Genomic DNA, 15,170 nt, shown 5'->3' on the forward strand with positions numbered 1-15,170 from the left:
ACCAGTTTGTTTTTCTAAAAATACTAATTTATAACTACATACCTGGAATATCCTAGGAATCTCTTTGGAATCTGCTCTGTACACATCGGTCTGTGTGACTGGCCGGACGTGGAACAATTTGCTGTAGAAGCAGATTTCAAAGAAATAAAATAATAATAATAAAAAATTGATATTAGAGTATTATCTAATTATTAAATGTACTGATTTAATATATACAATTAATTACAGAATTGTATTGTATTGTACCTTAGTTAATAAGGTACATCAGTGTGATGTAAAGATTGCCAACAAACAAAATTCTAAATCCACTTTATTCAACTCCTATTCCCAACTCTACATATCAATCCCCAACCCTTATCAATCCCCAACCACATAGCAACAAGAGCCAAATTAAATCTGAATAGCTGCATTCTGCACTTGTTAAGCAGAATGTTAGGAACCACTAAAAAGGATTAGATAATAGGACTGAAAAAGTCATATTGCCTCTGTATACATTGACGGTACACCCACACCTAGAATACTGTGCAGTTCTGGTCACTGATCTCAAAACGATGTATTAGAATGGGAAAAGATAGAGAGAAGGGCAACAAAAATGATTAGGGGTATGGAACAGCTTCCATATGAGGAGAGATTAAAAAGACCGGGATTTTTCAGCTTGGAAAGAGGCGATATGATAGAGGTCTATAAAATCTTGACTGGCATGGAGAAAGTGAATAACAAAGTGTTATTTACTCCTTCACATAACACAAGAACCAGGGGTCACACAATGAAATTAATAGGCAGCAGGTTTAAAACAAACAAAAGGAGTATTTCTTCACATAATGGACAGTCAATCTGTGGAACTTGTTGCCAGGGGAGGCGGTGAAGGCCAAAAATATAATGAGGTTCAAAAAATAAATAGGTAAGTTCATGGAACATAGGTCCATCAATGGCTATTAGCCAAGATGATCAAGGATGTAACCCTATGCTAATGTAACGCCAATATTTAAAAAGGGCTCTAGGGGTGATCCCGGCAATTACAGACCGGTAAGTCTAACGTCAGTACCGGGCAAATTAGTTGAAACAATAGTTTAAAGAATAAAAGAATAAAATTGTCAGACACATAGAAAAACAAACTCTTGAGCAATAGTCAACATGGTTTCTGTAAAGGGAAATCGTGTCTTACTAATCTATTAGAGTTCTTTGAAGGGGGTCAACAAACATGTGGACAAGGGGGATCCGGTGGACATAGTGTACTTAGATTTCCAGAAAGCCTTTGACAAGGTCCCTCACCAAAGGCTCTTACGTAAATTAAGCTGTCATGGGATAAAAGGAAAGGTCCTTTCATGGATTGAGAACTGGTTAAAGGACAGGGAACAAAGGGTAGGAATTAATGGTAAATTCTCAGAATGGAGAGGGGTAACTAGTGGTGTTCCCCAAGGGTCAGTCCTAGGACCAATCCTATTCAATTTATTCATAAATGATCTGGAGAAAGGGGTAAACAGTGAGGTGGCAAAGTTTGCAGATGATACTAAACTACTCAAGATAGTTAAGACCAAAGCAGATTGTGAAGAACTTCAAAAAGATCTCACAAAACTAAGTGATTGGGCAACAAAATGGCAAATGAAATTTAATGTGGATAAATGTAAAGTAATGCACATTGGAAAAAATAACCCCAACTATACATACAACATGATGGGGGCTAATTTAGCTACAACGAGTCAGGAAAAGATCTTGGAGTTATCGTGGATAGTTCTCTGAAGATGTCACGCAGTGTGCAGAGGCGGTCAAAAAAGCAAACAGGATGTTAGGAATAATTAAAAAGGGGATAGAGAATAAGACTGATAATATATTATTGACATTATATAAATCCATGGTACCCACATCTCGAATACTGTGTACAGATGTGGTCTCCTCACCTCAAAAAGATATTCTAGCACTAGAAAAGGTTCAGAAAAGAGCAACTAAAATGATTAGGGGTTTAGAGAGGGTCCCATATGAGGAAAGATTAAAGAGGCTAGGACTCTTCAGTTTGGAAAAGAGAAGACTAAGGGGGGACATGATAGAGGTATATAAAATCATGAGTGATGTTGAGAAAGTGGATAAGGAAAAGTTATTTACTTATTCCCATAATACAAGAACTAGGGGTCACCAAATGAAATTAATAGGCAGCAGGTTTAAAACAAATAAAAGGAAGTTCTTCTTCACGCAGAGCACAGTCAACTTGTGGAACTCCTTACCTGAGGAGGTTGTGAAGGCTAGGACTATAACAATGTTTAAAAGGGGACTGGATAAATTCATGGTGGCTAAGTCCATAAATGGCTATTAGCCAGGATGGGTAAGAACGGTGTCCCTAGCCTCTGTTCGTCAGAGGATGGAGATGGATGGCAGGAGAGAGATCACTTGATCATTGCCTGTTAGGTTCACTCCCTCAGGGGCACCTGGCATTGGCCACTGTCGGTAGACAGATACTGGGCTAGATGGACCTTTGGTCTGACCCGGTACGGCCTTTCTTATGTTCTTATGTTCTTATTATGCTCTGAGTGTTGCTTGCTTCTGTCTGTCAGAAGCTGGGAATGGACAACAGGGGATGAATCAATCAATGATTGCCTGTTCTCTTAACTCCTTATGAAGGATCTGGCATTGGCCATTGTTGGAAGATAGGATACTGGGCTAGATGAACCATTGGTCTGACCCAGTAAGGCCATCCTTATGTTTATGTACCGCACTTGTAACCACAGCTGAGTGTGTGATACAGTTTCCCCACTCTGTGCCAAACTGTAGAGGACATGAGTTGTTACAGCCCCCAGCTATAAAGTTTTGGCTCTTTAATTCAAGCTATAGCTCCTCAAGCTCTTAGTTCTGGAGGTCTCTAGATCAGTGCCCAGTGTGTCAGCCAAGAGGGCAGTGAGACACACTGAGTGACCTCAAACTGTAGTTTAAATAACATATGACAGCAGAGTCATTATCAGCTCTCAAAAATATTTTCTAAAGTTGTTTTCTTTTCAAGCCATCTGCTAATGTTCACCTGAAAGTTAACCAAGTAATGTATACCATAATCTCCTGTAATAATACTTACTCAATATCTAACACCATGTAGGGGTTAGAATGTTCTTTATCTTGTTCACTATCATAGAACAGAATCTTCTTACTGCTTACAATTACATACTGTTAAAAAAGATACACAGGTATTAACATAGCAACAAAGAATCCTGTGGCACCTTATAGACTAACAGACGTTTTGCAGCATGAGCTTTCGTGGGTGAATACCCACTTCTTCGGATGCAAGGTATTAACATAGTTCTTAAAATACAGGCTTTATCTCAAGTATTTATTTCTGTCAAGTCAAATACTTCCATAACATTATTTCATAATTTTATTATTAATAGTCAATAACAGCATGGTAGTTTGGGTCTACACTTTGAGCACAAAGAAAGTCATACTTTACATCACAATGACATAAAATTGTGATATTTGGTAACAAATAACCTTTATATTTTTAAACACCTATTTTAAAAAGATGAAAGGAATGGAACGCAATAGAACTGCTAACAGGATACAAAGCCTTTGGTTTCTATGTTAATAGCTTAATTTTGACTCTGATTGGTTCTGTACACAGTGAACAGGTGTCCTCTTCACAAAAATCACCACTGTTAGCACATTTGTTGGTAGTCTCAATAAAGGAGCCAAAGACTGAGTAGATAAGAGAAAACCTCCCACCCAAAAAGTTGTCCAGAATAGGCACGTTGGTAAAGTAGGCAGAAAGAGCTGACCCCACCATCACCTATGCTATAAAAGTTCTGTGTTTTAAAAAAAGACATCATGGAAGCTTGAAATACACCACAGACTGAAACACCAGCAGTTCAGGGAAGACATCCAGTTCTTTATCTCCTACCTATCCTAGTGTGTTGTTGGGATCAGCACCTAGATCAGGGGTCAGCAACCTTTCAGAAGTGGTGTGCCGAGTCTTCATTTATTCACTCTAATTTAAGGTTTCGTGTGCCAGTAATACATTTTAACCTTGTTAGAAGGTCTCTTTCTATAATACATAACTAAAACTATTGTTGTATGTAAAGTAAATAAGGTTTCAAAATGTTTAAGAAGCTTCATTTAAAATTAAATTAAAATGCAGAGCCCCCTGGACCGGTGGTCAGGACCCGGGCAGTGTGAGTGCCACAACAATCAGCTCGCGTGCTGCTGGTAAGAAGAGGGAAGCACCTGAACTCACCTCTTCCTCCCTTATCAAGGGTATCTGCCCTTGGATTATGTCAGTTCATAGATTTAGGATCCTGTTCAGACTCCTCACTGCTAGATAACCAAACAGTAAGCCGCAGATGTGTAAAAAATATCTACTCCCACCTGTACCCTGACCTAACAGACTCAGACTTATCAGTAGTGATCTGTGCATGTACTATCTACAAGACTGATTAGAGAACATATATTTAGAAAAGAAGTCACACATCTTTAAAAAGATGCAACTAATACAAAATCCAGCAAATCTGTTAAGTAGAGGTCAACGATTTATATTTCTCACCTTTTTCACCCATCCAAATTTCTTAGTGTTATTTCGGACAGGTAGTGATAACCAACCCTCTAATCTCGATTCTGCAAATAAATATTAAGTAAGTATTTAAACAACACACATTCATCTGAGACCACCCTGCATATAAAATAGCCCTTTTTAAAAAAAGAATAAGGCAGACATACAAATACCATAACCTGATAAGCAAAATGCCTTGCAACAATTATCACAGCAGATTTTTCAGGGACAAAAAGCTGTATTGCACAGCCAATACTAGCAAATAATGCCACTCAAAAACTAGTAATTCAAACTAAAAAAAAAGAGTCAATGTCTCACTATAAAAGTATACTATCACACATGCATTCTCTTTAGTAAAAATAAGACAAAGACATTTATGATTTTTAATGCCTATAATTATTTAACTATCAGCTTCCAGCCACTAAAATTGCTTGTGTGAAAACATTAGTACACAATACACAACACTCAGTTTTAGGGGAAAAAAAACTTCTAAATATGAATACACATAGGCAAATACATATTTTAAAGCCTGTATATTAAAGTTTGTAATTAATACACACTACATATATACTTTTATTATACAAGTTTAATATTTGAGGAAATGTATTGATTTTCTGTGGGAGTTGTAGTGGGTTATAAATAAAATTAACAATTTTCCTGAGTAACAGCAATAGCTAAATCACAAGAGTTTTGACGTTATAATTAGAACTTCTTGCTCTACATCTTTCCTCAGAACCTGGGTAAATCACTACAGCTTTCTCACCAGTAACAAGAAGTCAACCTTTGGCTAACCCTTTTGCCTTTACTGCATTCAGTATACTCTCATTGAGCCGCTTAATAAGAAATAACTTTTGCTGCTAGTTTCACACAATAGGAATATTTTAAACCACCTTTTCTCTGAAGATTTCAAAGTGGCTTTACATACATTAAGCCTCAACATCTCAACTGTAATTTAATATTTGTTTTGTGGTAAAAAGCCAAAGATCAATCAGGATCATGCTCCCACTGTGCTAGGCACTGTATCAACACACAAGATCCCCCTGCCCCTGCTTACAAACTAGTTGAAGATAAGAATGTGTCTTATTTGGGAGGTAAGTAGTATTAAGCAGAACTGCTTACCTGCAATAATTGCTTTCTGATTATCTATATCAGAAGAGATCAGCATACTTGTAGATCTCTGCCTCTGCACAGGAACTCTACATTCAGAGTTCTAACGCATTTGATTTTAACAGGGGCATCTTATTCCAGCAGCCTATGCATGGAATGTAAAATGCCCTGGCCCTGTAACCACCAGTTCCTTTTAAGCAGGTGGTGAAATCATTCCTATGTGTACAAATGGGAACTGAATAACAAAGAGATAAACTTTACAGAACCCTCAACATCGTGGAGAGAAAGGTGGGAGAGAGGTTATCTAGTGTGATGTATACATTATCATCAGAGTATATTGGTTTGTTTGCTGGTACCCTTAATGAGGATGCATATTTTAATACACACACCAAGTACATGGGAAGCACTGCACATATATTTTGCCCCATATGTCTGGCTTGTTAGGTAGCAATGAAACAATTTAAATCTTCAGCAATCAGCTTAGTGATGGATAACTCATGCCTCTAGCACAGGGGTCGGCAACCTTTCGGAAGTGGTGTGCCGAGTTTTCATTTATTCATTCTAATTTAAGGTTCCGCGTGCCGGTAATACATTTCAATGTTTTTAGAAGGTCTCTTTCTATAAGTTTATAATATATAAACTGAACTATTGTTGTATGTAAAGTAAATAAGGTTTTTAAAATGTTTAAGAAGCTTCATTTAAAATTAAATTAAAATGCAGAGCCCCCTGGACTGGTGGTCAAGACCCGGGCAATGTGAGTGCCACTGAAAATCAGCTCACGTGCCGCCTTCGGCACCCGTGCCATAGGTTGCCTACCCCTGCTCTAGCATCAGATGTGGCTCTTCACGGCCCTATATATGACTTTTAATAGTCTCAGTGGGTTTGCCTGGAGCTACTCTCACTCTGCCTGATATCAGACAGAACAAGCAGAATGCTACTGAAAAGAATACTCCACCGTATGAAAAGAACGTATTTACTAAGAAGAAACATTCACATACTACTCTCCGACCTCTAAGAATTCAGCTAGAGGCGGGGGGGGGGGGGGGAGAAAGAGGTGATTCCTCCCATTTTACTGCTTCTGGGGGTTATTCTCTACTAAGAGAACAGAAGAAGTGACATGCAGTTGTCCCTTACCCACTGTCAGTGCAGCTGCATAGTTTAAATACTCTTCATTGGATTTGCTGCTAAAACTGGCTCCACCCCAATAATGGCTAAATGCTCTCCCTCCATAAGTTTTTCCACATACAGGGACAGGAGAAAAGCCGCTGCTGAAAAATATTCAGCCACCTCCAGGGAAAGGAATTGGGAAGAGAAGCTGGGTTTGGCTAGGTCCCAACAAGAACTGCTCAAGGTGTTTAAAAAATCTCTGTCAGTGGAGCTGCATAAGCATTCACCTGCTTCTGTTGTTGTGTATCCCTATAGCATGTTTCCCAGTAGCAGAAATATGAGAATCTAGTCTCTTTCCCCTCAAACTGCATCCTTCGTCTGGGGGCAGGGACAAGAGAGAAGAGAACATATTTCCTAGGAAATCCTCCTGCTGGCAGCTTAGATTTGCCTGTATACTCAATGGACATGAACCATGTTTTATCTCAACAGGGAAATGTCCCAGCTCTGCCTTCTTATCAGAAAGGCAACAGATGTGATTTACTGAAGTCAGTAAGTAATTAAACTTTTCTTAAACCCGCCTAATTTGGCCTGAACTCTGAAAGCCCTACTGATCTGACATGGGTCCCAGGATAAAAGTATAGTGATTATAACAGCAGCTAGAAAGAGACCAAAATCTAGTTTGTGTTTCTTTTATAAGGAGCACCAGAACATAGAGAATCTACTTTCGTCCTTACCTTCGTGTGCTGACAATATTCCAAACTAATATTTACCCTATGTTGAGAGTTAATCAAATAAACAGCTCCATAATCAAATAAATCTTTAGTCAAATATTAGATGTCACTATGGTAAAAAAAACCCCTCACTTTAGTACTAGAGCGCTGATCCATAGAGTATGAGTATATTCACATACAATTAGTTCAAAATACATAATATATGTTTATAAAAAGAGCTATCTTTCACCAAAGCTGTAAATAATTATTTTCTTCTTGCTGCTGGAAAAGTAAATTTTGATAACTTGCTACTGCCTTTTATGCTGACAAGGATCCATAATGAACACACAAATCTTATGTATTAGGGACCAATTTTTCAAAAACAGCCTCCAAGTTTTTTGTGTCTTAGTCATGTGACATCCAACTTTACGCAAAGAATTTGGGCAGGCCAAAATTGGATTTGCACAGGCAAGTAGTATCTGTATTCACAAAGTGAATGGCTAGATATTCAATTATTTAACTGAAGTAGTTAACTGCTCAACCGGAACAAATAGATAAGGCTTTGGATACCCAAAAACTTTGAGGTGCATAAAGTTAAGCACAGACACTGGATAGAGATTACTTTGGACATAGGGCAATAAAATCACCTTACAAAATATTTCTACAAAATGATTGTTTTTAAACTATAAGTCTGATTTGGTTGCAAACATTGAACATTTAGAAAAAAACAGGCCAACTCTTTGTTCATGCAACATTCTCTTTAGTATGTTCTGGATTACAACTTGTACTTCCAGTGCTTTTGACAAAATTATATTAATGGTGTTAGTTATAAAAAAAGGCCAAAAGGACAAAGTTAAAACAAAACGTAAGTGCACCAAATGGTTTCAGGGATGTCACCTGTGCTATCAGGTTCTGAAGGGATGTGTACACAAGACAATGGTTCTTCCTCTGAGTCAGAATCAGAGTCGAGAAGCATGTGAGAACTGGAAGGCTTAGTGGCAATACTGACAGAGGTAGAAGAATGCTGGTAGGTAAGAGACATGGACTCCATAGTGTGGGATTGAGTGATATGGACTAAACACCCAGCACAAAGGAGGAAAAAGGACAGGAGAGTTAAAACAGAATCACTAAAAACAGAATATTAGTTTTTACATTTTATCATTTAATACAGTATTTACAAAATGAACATATCAATTAAGAGAAAAAATAGTTCGAATGAGAAACAAAATGTAATCTTTTAATTCTTAAACAATTGAAATGAACTTTTTAAAAACAATTTAAGAAGAAAGAACTAAGTGTAGTCAAAATAAATATAGTGTATCAGTTAGTGCATGGATATTAAATGCTATCAGATTACTGAAAAGGTACAAGGAATTACAGAAAAAGCAAGGAAGTCATGGAAGCATAAGAATGCCGTTTAATACTTTGATTTCCATGAAAAAAAAACAACACTATGAAACTGATAAAGACAGGAATATTAATAAAAAAAAAATCATACCAGGGAATCCATCGTCTGCCTCAGCATCCCCAGGTCCACTGCCTATGCTGCTGCAGTCTAGGCCAATATGTATTGACTGGAGCTGTGAGCGAAGTTGTTCAATGTCGCTATCCTTGCTGTCAAGTGTCATCTGCAGTTCGATTCGTATCTGGCTCTCCTCTGCTATTTGCTGTGAAAATAATTTGAAAAGGTTTGCCTTTTAGTATTACTGTTGTACTCTATAATTTCTTATTTATAGTACTTTCTTGGTGGAATGAGGACTTTACAACCAATCTTGAAATACACAACTATTTAATTTCTTTAGCTGCGTCATCCCTAAGATATGGAAAATGTATGCATAATAAATATGACATCTTGGAATAATTTGAAACTCTGTTTCAATTGCTTAAACAAATTTAAGAACATTTTTACTGCTATTTATTGCTGCAAATTCACTTCTTACTGCCTGCATTTCATTGATCTCCTTCTGATATTTAATCATCATCTGAGTTAACTTTTCACGTTCAGATTTCAGTTCCATATGCAGTTTCCTATTCTCCTTTTCTTTCCTCCGCACATCAGTGTCAGCTCCACGTTTGACTGGATCTTTCCGATTCATGATCTCAGCTAACTTGTTTACCGCCTTAAAACAAAACAAAACACAGAACACACAATAAAGCCTCCACAGGTAAACAACAGGTACAAATACTGTCCTCTCTCCGACCCATGATTAGCCTCTATTAAAATACTTTACCCATGAATACAAACATATTTGTGCATTTCCATCTAAATAAAATAATTTAATTCTGTGGATGAATCAAGTATTGTAAAAATGATAATGAACATTTCACTCTGGAACAAAGTACTTTAGTTCTTTTACATACTTTCTTTAGATAGCCCAGTTAGTTAGAAGCCAAATACAACTCTGAATTGGAATGTCTAATATGCCTCTAGGATGCCTAGAGCACAATGCAGGAGCACAAAATCTGACACAAAGTCTAGTATCCAAACTTTGGCAAAGTTTATTACCAGATGCTTCAGGGAAAGATGAAAAACACAGAGGAAGGTAATTCAGAGTTGCTAACAATATAATTTCAATCAAACTAAGTCATAAGCAAAGTACATGTCAAAACTACCTCCTCTGAATCAAACTAAAGGATTTATCAGGATTAGGGATTTATACTGGGCTAAATCACAGTTGGACAAACTGTTTTATTCAAGCACCATGTATCTACATTACAGGTCTGCACCCAAGATGTGCAAGTTTCCCTAAAGTAATCTGGTTTAGGGAAAAGCTCTGAGGATATAAAAATTGCGTCCAGGCTTCAATGAGTGCATACAGCTGGTTTATAACTGAAAGCAATCATTCCATTTAAAAATCCACTGCATGAACTGTATATTATTCCAATTATCATGATCATCTGCTCATTCTTTTATACTTACCTGGGTTTTCAGTGTTCTCTCATTCAACAACTGCTTCTCAAACTGAGTTTTAATAATTGTTGTATTTGTTTCTTCCTCTTTTAGCCTTGCAATTTCTGCAACAAGGTAATAAGAAATCTGTAATGGCTAATTAGAGAATTAAGTGGTACACTTTTTGAGAACGGAAGCATTTTCAAATTAAATTCAAGTTGTGCAGCGAACACTCACGTTCTTGGACTTCTTTCAGTTTATTATTCAGTTCCTCTTTCTCATTAGCAAGATTAGCCACATCACTAGTTAGTGTCCTATTGGCTTCCTCCAGCTTAAAAAAAAAATTAAGTATATGTTACCACACAACAAAAAGTAATGCAACAGATTTATTTGATTACTTAAAAGGAAAATACATCAGAATGAGACCATGGTAAAAGAATAGAGGATTTGGCGTAGGAAGAGAAATGGGAGGCACAGAGGAGAGAGTGACCAAGCAAAGGTATGTGAGCGACCGGGGGCATGGAGGAGAGAGAGAGGAGCTAAATGAAAAATGTTGTAAAGATTGGGAGATATGAACAGGAAGAGTCTGCCATCAAAATCAAGACACTAACAAGCTCAGGACTTGGCAGAATACATGAAAAATTACAGCCATCTGGAGGCGGGAGACTTCTAAAGAGAGAATGTGCAGGTTTAAGTGCTATATGGAGTTGAGAAACTTGGGACTGAAGAGGGGGAAAGGAGCTCACTGCAGCAAATATTTAGAATGAAAAGGAACTAAAGAAGAGTCTGCTGAACGGGAGAGCAGGAATATAAGCCGAGTCAGAGAAGCACGAGCACAGAGCTGAAGATAATCATATACCGACGTGTATTTCTTGCAAGACAGAGCAGGCATTCCATAGACAATTGAAGGAGAGGGTTAAGTTTAAGGGTACGTCTACACTACGGGATTATTCCAAATTTACATAAACCGGTTTAGCAAAACAGATTGTATAAAATCGAGTGTGCGCGGCCACACTAAACACATTAAATCGGTGGTGTGCGTCCACGGTCCGAGGCTAGCGTCGATTTCTGGAGCGTTGCACTGTGGGTAGCTATTCCGTAGCTATCCCATAGTTCCTGCAGCCTCCCCCACCCCTTGGAATTTCCGGGTTGAGATCCCAGTGCCTGATGGGGAAAAATCATTGTCGCGGGTGGTTCTGGGTAAATGTTGTCAGTCACTCCTTCCTCTGGGAAAGCAACGGCAGACAAGCATTTCGCGCCTTTTTTCCCTGGATTGCCCTGGCAGACGCCATAGCATGGCAATCATGGAGCCTGTTTTGCCTTTTGTGACTGTCACCGTATGTGTACTAGATGCCGCTGACAGAGGCGATTCAGCAGCGCTACACAGCAGCATGCTTTTGCATGACAGCAGAGATGGTTATCAGCCATACTGTACCATCTACCATGCCATAAATTGGCAATAAGATGATCATGGTTACCAGTCCTTTTGCACTGCACCATCTGCTGCTGTTATAAGTGCCCCTGGCTGAGATCAGCCGGGGGCGCAAAAGCCAAAATTGGGAATGACTCCCTGAGTCAATCCCTCCTTTTTGGTATCTAAAAATAGAATCAGTCCTGCCTACAATATGGGGCAAGTGTACTAGAGAACCAGTGTGTCATAGAACCAGAGAGCACAGCTGCTCTGTGTCAGATCCCGCAGAAATTATGAGCTGTATGCTATTCACAGGGGGTCCTCCTGCAACAACCCCACCTGTTGATTCCGTTCTCCCCCAGCCTTCCTGGGCTACCGTAGCAGTGTCCCCCCACTTGTGTGATGAAGTAATAAAGAATGCAGGAATAAGACACAGTGACTTGTTAGTGAGAAATGAGTGGAAGGCAGCCTCCAGCTGCTATGATAGTCCAGACAGGACATTAAGCAGTGTGGGGGAGAGGAGCCCAGCATCCCACTGCTAGTCCAGGGACAATTGAATCTTTTCTTTACACATGAAGGGCGGGGGCTGATGGAGCTCAGCCCCCTGTTGCTATGATGAAGACGGTTACCAGCCATACTGCACCATCTACCAGAAAAAATCAGGAGTTTTTTACACAGGCGCCCATGGTCGACCTCACTGGATGCTAGTCGGCATGGTTACCAGTCCTTTTGCACTGCCCCATGTGCCAAAAGGCTGATGATGACGATGGATATCAGCCATATTGCACCATCAGCCACCCCTGGCAGGGCGGGGAGTGAGGATGTTGGTGTCGACTGCTGCAGCATCGCATCTATCTGCAGCATTCAGTAAAGATAGGGTGACATGTAAAAGAGTCAAGAGAGGATTTTTCCCTTTCACTTCGGGGGGGGGGGGGGGGCATAAATTGCCGAGCTATGCCCTGAACCACCGCGGACACTGTGTTTGACCCTAGAAGCATTTGGAGCTCAGCCAGGAATGCAAATGCTTTTCGGAGACTGCAGGAACTGTGAGATTGCTTGAGTCCTCCAGTCCCCGCTCCCTCCCTCCATGAGCGTCCATTTGATTCTTTGGCTTTCCATTACGCTTGTCACGCAGCAGTGCGCTGAGTCCCTGCTATGGCGTCTGTGTGGAGAATTTTTAAAAATGATTTTGAATTTCGTCTTCTGTAACGGAGCTCTGATAGAACACATTTGCCTGCCCTTACTGCGATCACATCCGCATGGTCCATGCTGGAGCTCTTTTTTTATTTTGATTTTTAACTGCATCGCCACACGTGCTGATCGGAGCTCCACGCTGGGCAAACAGGAAATATTCAAAAGTTCGCGGGGCTTTTCCTGTCTACCTGGCCACTGCATCCGAGTTCAGATTGCTGTCTAGAGCGGTCAGTGGTGCACTGTGGGATACCACCTGGAGGCCAATACTGTCGATCTGCGGCCACACTAACCCTAATCCGATATGGTAATTCCGATACTAGTGCTACTCCTCTCGTTAGGGAGGAGTACAGAAATCGATTTAAAGAGCCCTTAAACCGGTTTAAACGCGTAGTGTAGACCAGGCCTAAGATTGGTAGGGACAGAAGAGCATATGGTTATGAATAATCAGGGTTAATTCAGATTTCAGAGATGTGGAGGAGGAGGCAGATTTTAGATAATGATCTGTGAGAGCTGGAGAGAGGTGATGGAACTGAAGTACAGAAGGTTTGTGTAAATATGAAGGGCAGGTGAGGGGAAAGGAGAGACCCATGTGAGGGACACAGTGGAGGTGAAGATCCAGAAGATATGTGTGGAAGCCCAGGGGTTGAAACTGAAGAAACATTTCAAGGAAGGAAAAGAGGTAGTTATCAAGTTTATTCCATCCAGTTAATGATGGAAAATGCAGACCACATGCCTACTGATTAACAGAGATTAAGTGGGTCATAGCTCCACATTTTGGGATGGGACTAAGAATTAATGAGACACTGCAAGAAAGCCCGTTCTTAATTGAGAGTGCTGGCAGCTCCAGCTGCTTCTTGCTTTCTAGAGGGCCCGAAGGGCAGAGAGGGTGACCTACACCTATATGTTTAGCACATTAGGATCAGAAGATATAGAATTGGCAGGCCTGGATCTTTTCTCTGGAACTAGCTAATAGATCTGAATTCTTCCTAGGTTTTAGCCTACATTTTAGTCACTGGTATTTTTAGTAAAAGTCATGGACAGGTCACAGACAGTAAACAAAAATTAACGGCCTGTGACCTGTCCATGACTTGTACTATATACCCCTAAAAAAAACTTGGGCCAGGGGGCTGTAGGTGCTCGGGGGGGGAAGGAGAAGCAGCCCAGGGGCGCCACGGGTGCTGGGCGGGAGGGTTGGTGGGGCTGCTAGGCTCCTTGCACGGCTCCAATGATAACTGCATGAGCAGTGCCTGCAGGCAGGGGCAGCGCACAGAGCCCTCTGACCTCTCCGCCTAGGAGCTGCAGGGACATGCTGGCCGCTTCCACGGAGCCCTGCCAAGGTAAGCACCGCCCCGCATCCCAACCCCCTGCCACAGCCCTGAGCCCCTCCCAAACCCAAACTACTGTTGCTGTAGGGGATGGGGACATGGTGACCCGAGAGTGCCCGAGCAGCGGCCAGTGTGGCTGGCCAAGAGGCTGCCCAAGCTGCTCGGGCAGCCCTGGAGCCAACCACTGCAGAAACCCTCCAGCCACAAACCCCTCCTAGCCAAAGGAACCATCTCCTAGGACGTCATGTTTCAGAACGACTACGAATTTTTATGGCTGAACTACACACATCTGAAAAAGTATGATTTAGAATGGAAAATGTGACAATCTTGATTATAGCAACATAAACTGTACCATCATGCACAGATTTTTATATACAACTGAATATACATACATTCTCAGTTTTGTTTCGATAGGTCCAAAGTATGGAAATAACTATTTTTGCATCCAGATGTGAAAAATATGTAAACGGAAAATGTTTCTCAGTATTTGTAATGATTTCTAAATTTCAACTAAACAATATTAACCATGTAATGGCTTTTAAAAAAAGAAATTCATGATCTCATACTGCTTTCCTCTAGTCCACTTTAATAAAAATCCAAAAATCTTTCAAGCTGCGTATTTCTGTAAGCCTCCATATGTATCTTTGTTATAATGATTAAAGAACTTTTAGCATGCACAAAAATATACCACAGGAATTATGATGCAGATTACTCACAGATCCTATGGTAGCATCTTTCTCAGTAAGTTCTTGCTTATGCCTAGCCATCATCTCTTTAATCTCCAATTCTTTCATGATCTTCTCTTTTTCCAAATCAGAGTACTGTTCTTCAGCAATGGAGCGAGCAAGTTGCTCTGAATCAGCTTTTGTCAAAGTTATCTCAAGTTGTGCAGCCAAGGAGTCTCTGC

General features: G+C 40.1%; 1 protein-coding gene across 5 annotated transcripts in view; it reads right to left on the bottom strand.

Annotated features, from left to right (window-relative positions):
* ROCK2 (Rho associated coiled-coil containing protein kinase 2) overlaps window positions 1–15,170 on the bottom strand; it is a 176,652-nt gene that overhangs the window by 24,101 nt on the left and 137,381 nt on the right. For 4 of the 5 annotated variants that reach the window (XM_039529811.1, XM_039529813.1, XM_039529815.1 and 1 more), the window contains exons 23-31: window positions 14,980–15,166; window positions 10,571–10,664; window positions 10,364–10,458; window positions 9,384–9,563; window positions 8,942–9,110; window positions 8,341–8,517; window positions 4,514–4,584; window positions 3,059–3,147; window positions 43–121 (exon numbers count right to left, since the gene is read on the bottom strand). In XM_039529811.1, coding sequence (XP_039385745.1) covers window positions 43–121; window positions 3,059–3,147; window positions 4,514–4,584; window positions 8,341–8,517; window positions 8,942–9,110; window positions 9,384–9,563; window positions 10,364–10,458; window positions 10,571–10,664; window positions 14,980–15,166 — 1,141 coding nt within the window. The remainder of the gene's footprint in view (window positions 1–42; window positions 122–3,058; window positions 3,148–4,513; window positions 4,585–8,340; window positions 8,518–8,941; window positions 9,111–9,383; window positions 9,564–10,363; window positions 10,459–10,570; window positions 10,665–14,979; window positions 15,167–15,170) is intronic. The other variant, XM_039529814.1, reaches the window with a different exon arrangement.

This window comes from Mauremys reevesii, linkage group 3 (genome assembly GCF_016161935.1).
Source record: "Mauremys reevesii isolate NIE-2019 linkage group 3, ASM1616193v1, whole genome shotgun sequence".
In the NCBI taxonomy this organism is placed as follows: domain Eukaryota; kingdom Metazoa; phylum Chordata; order Testudines; family Geoemydidae; genus Mauremys; species Mauremys reevesii.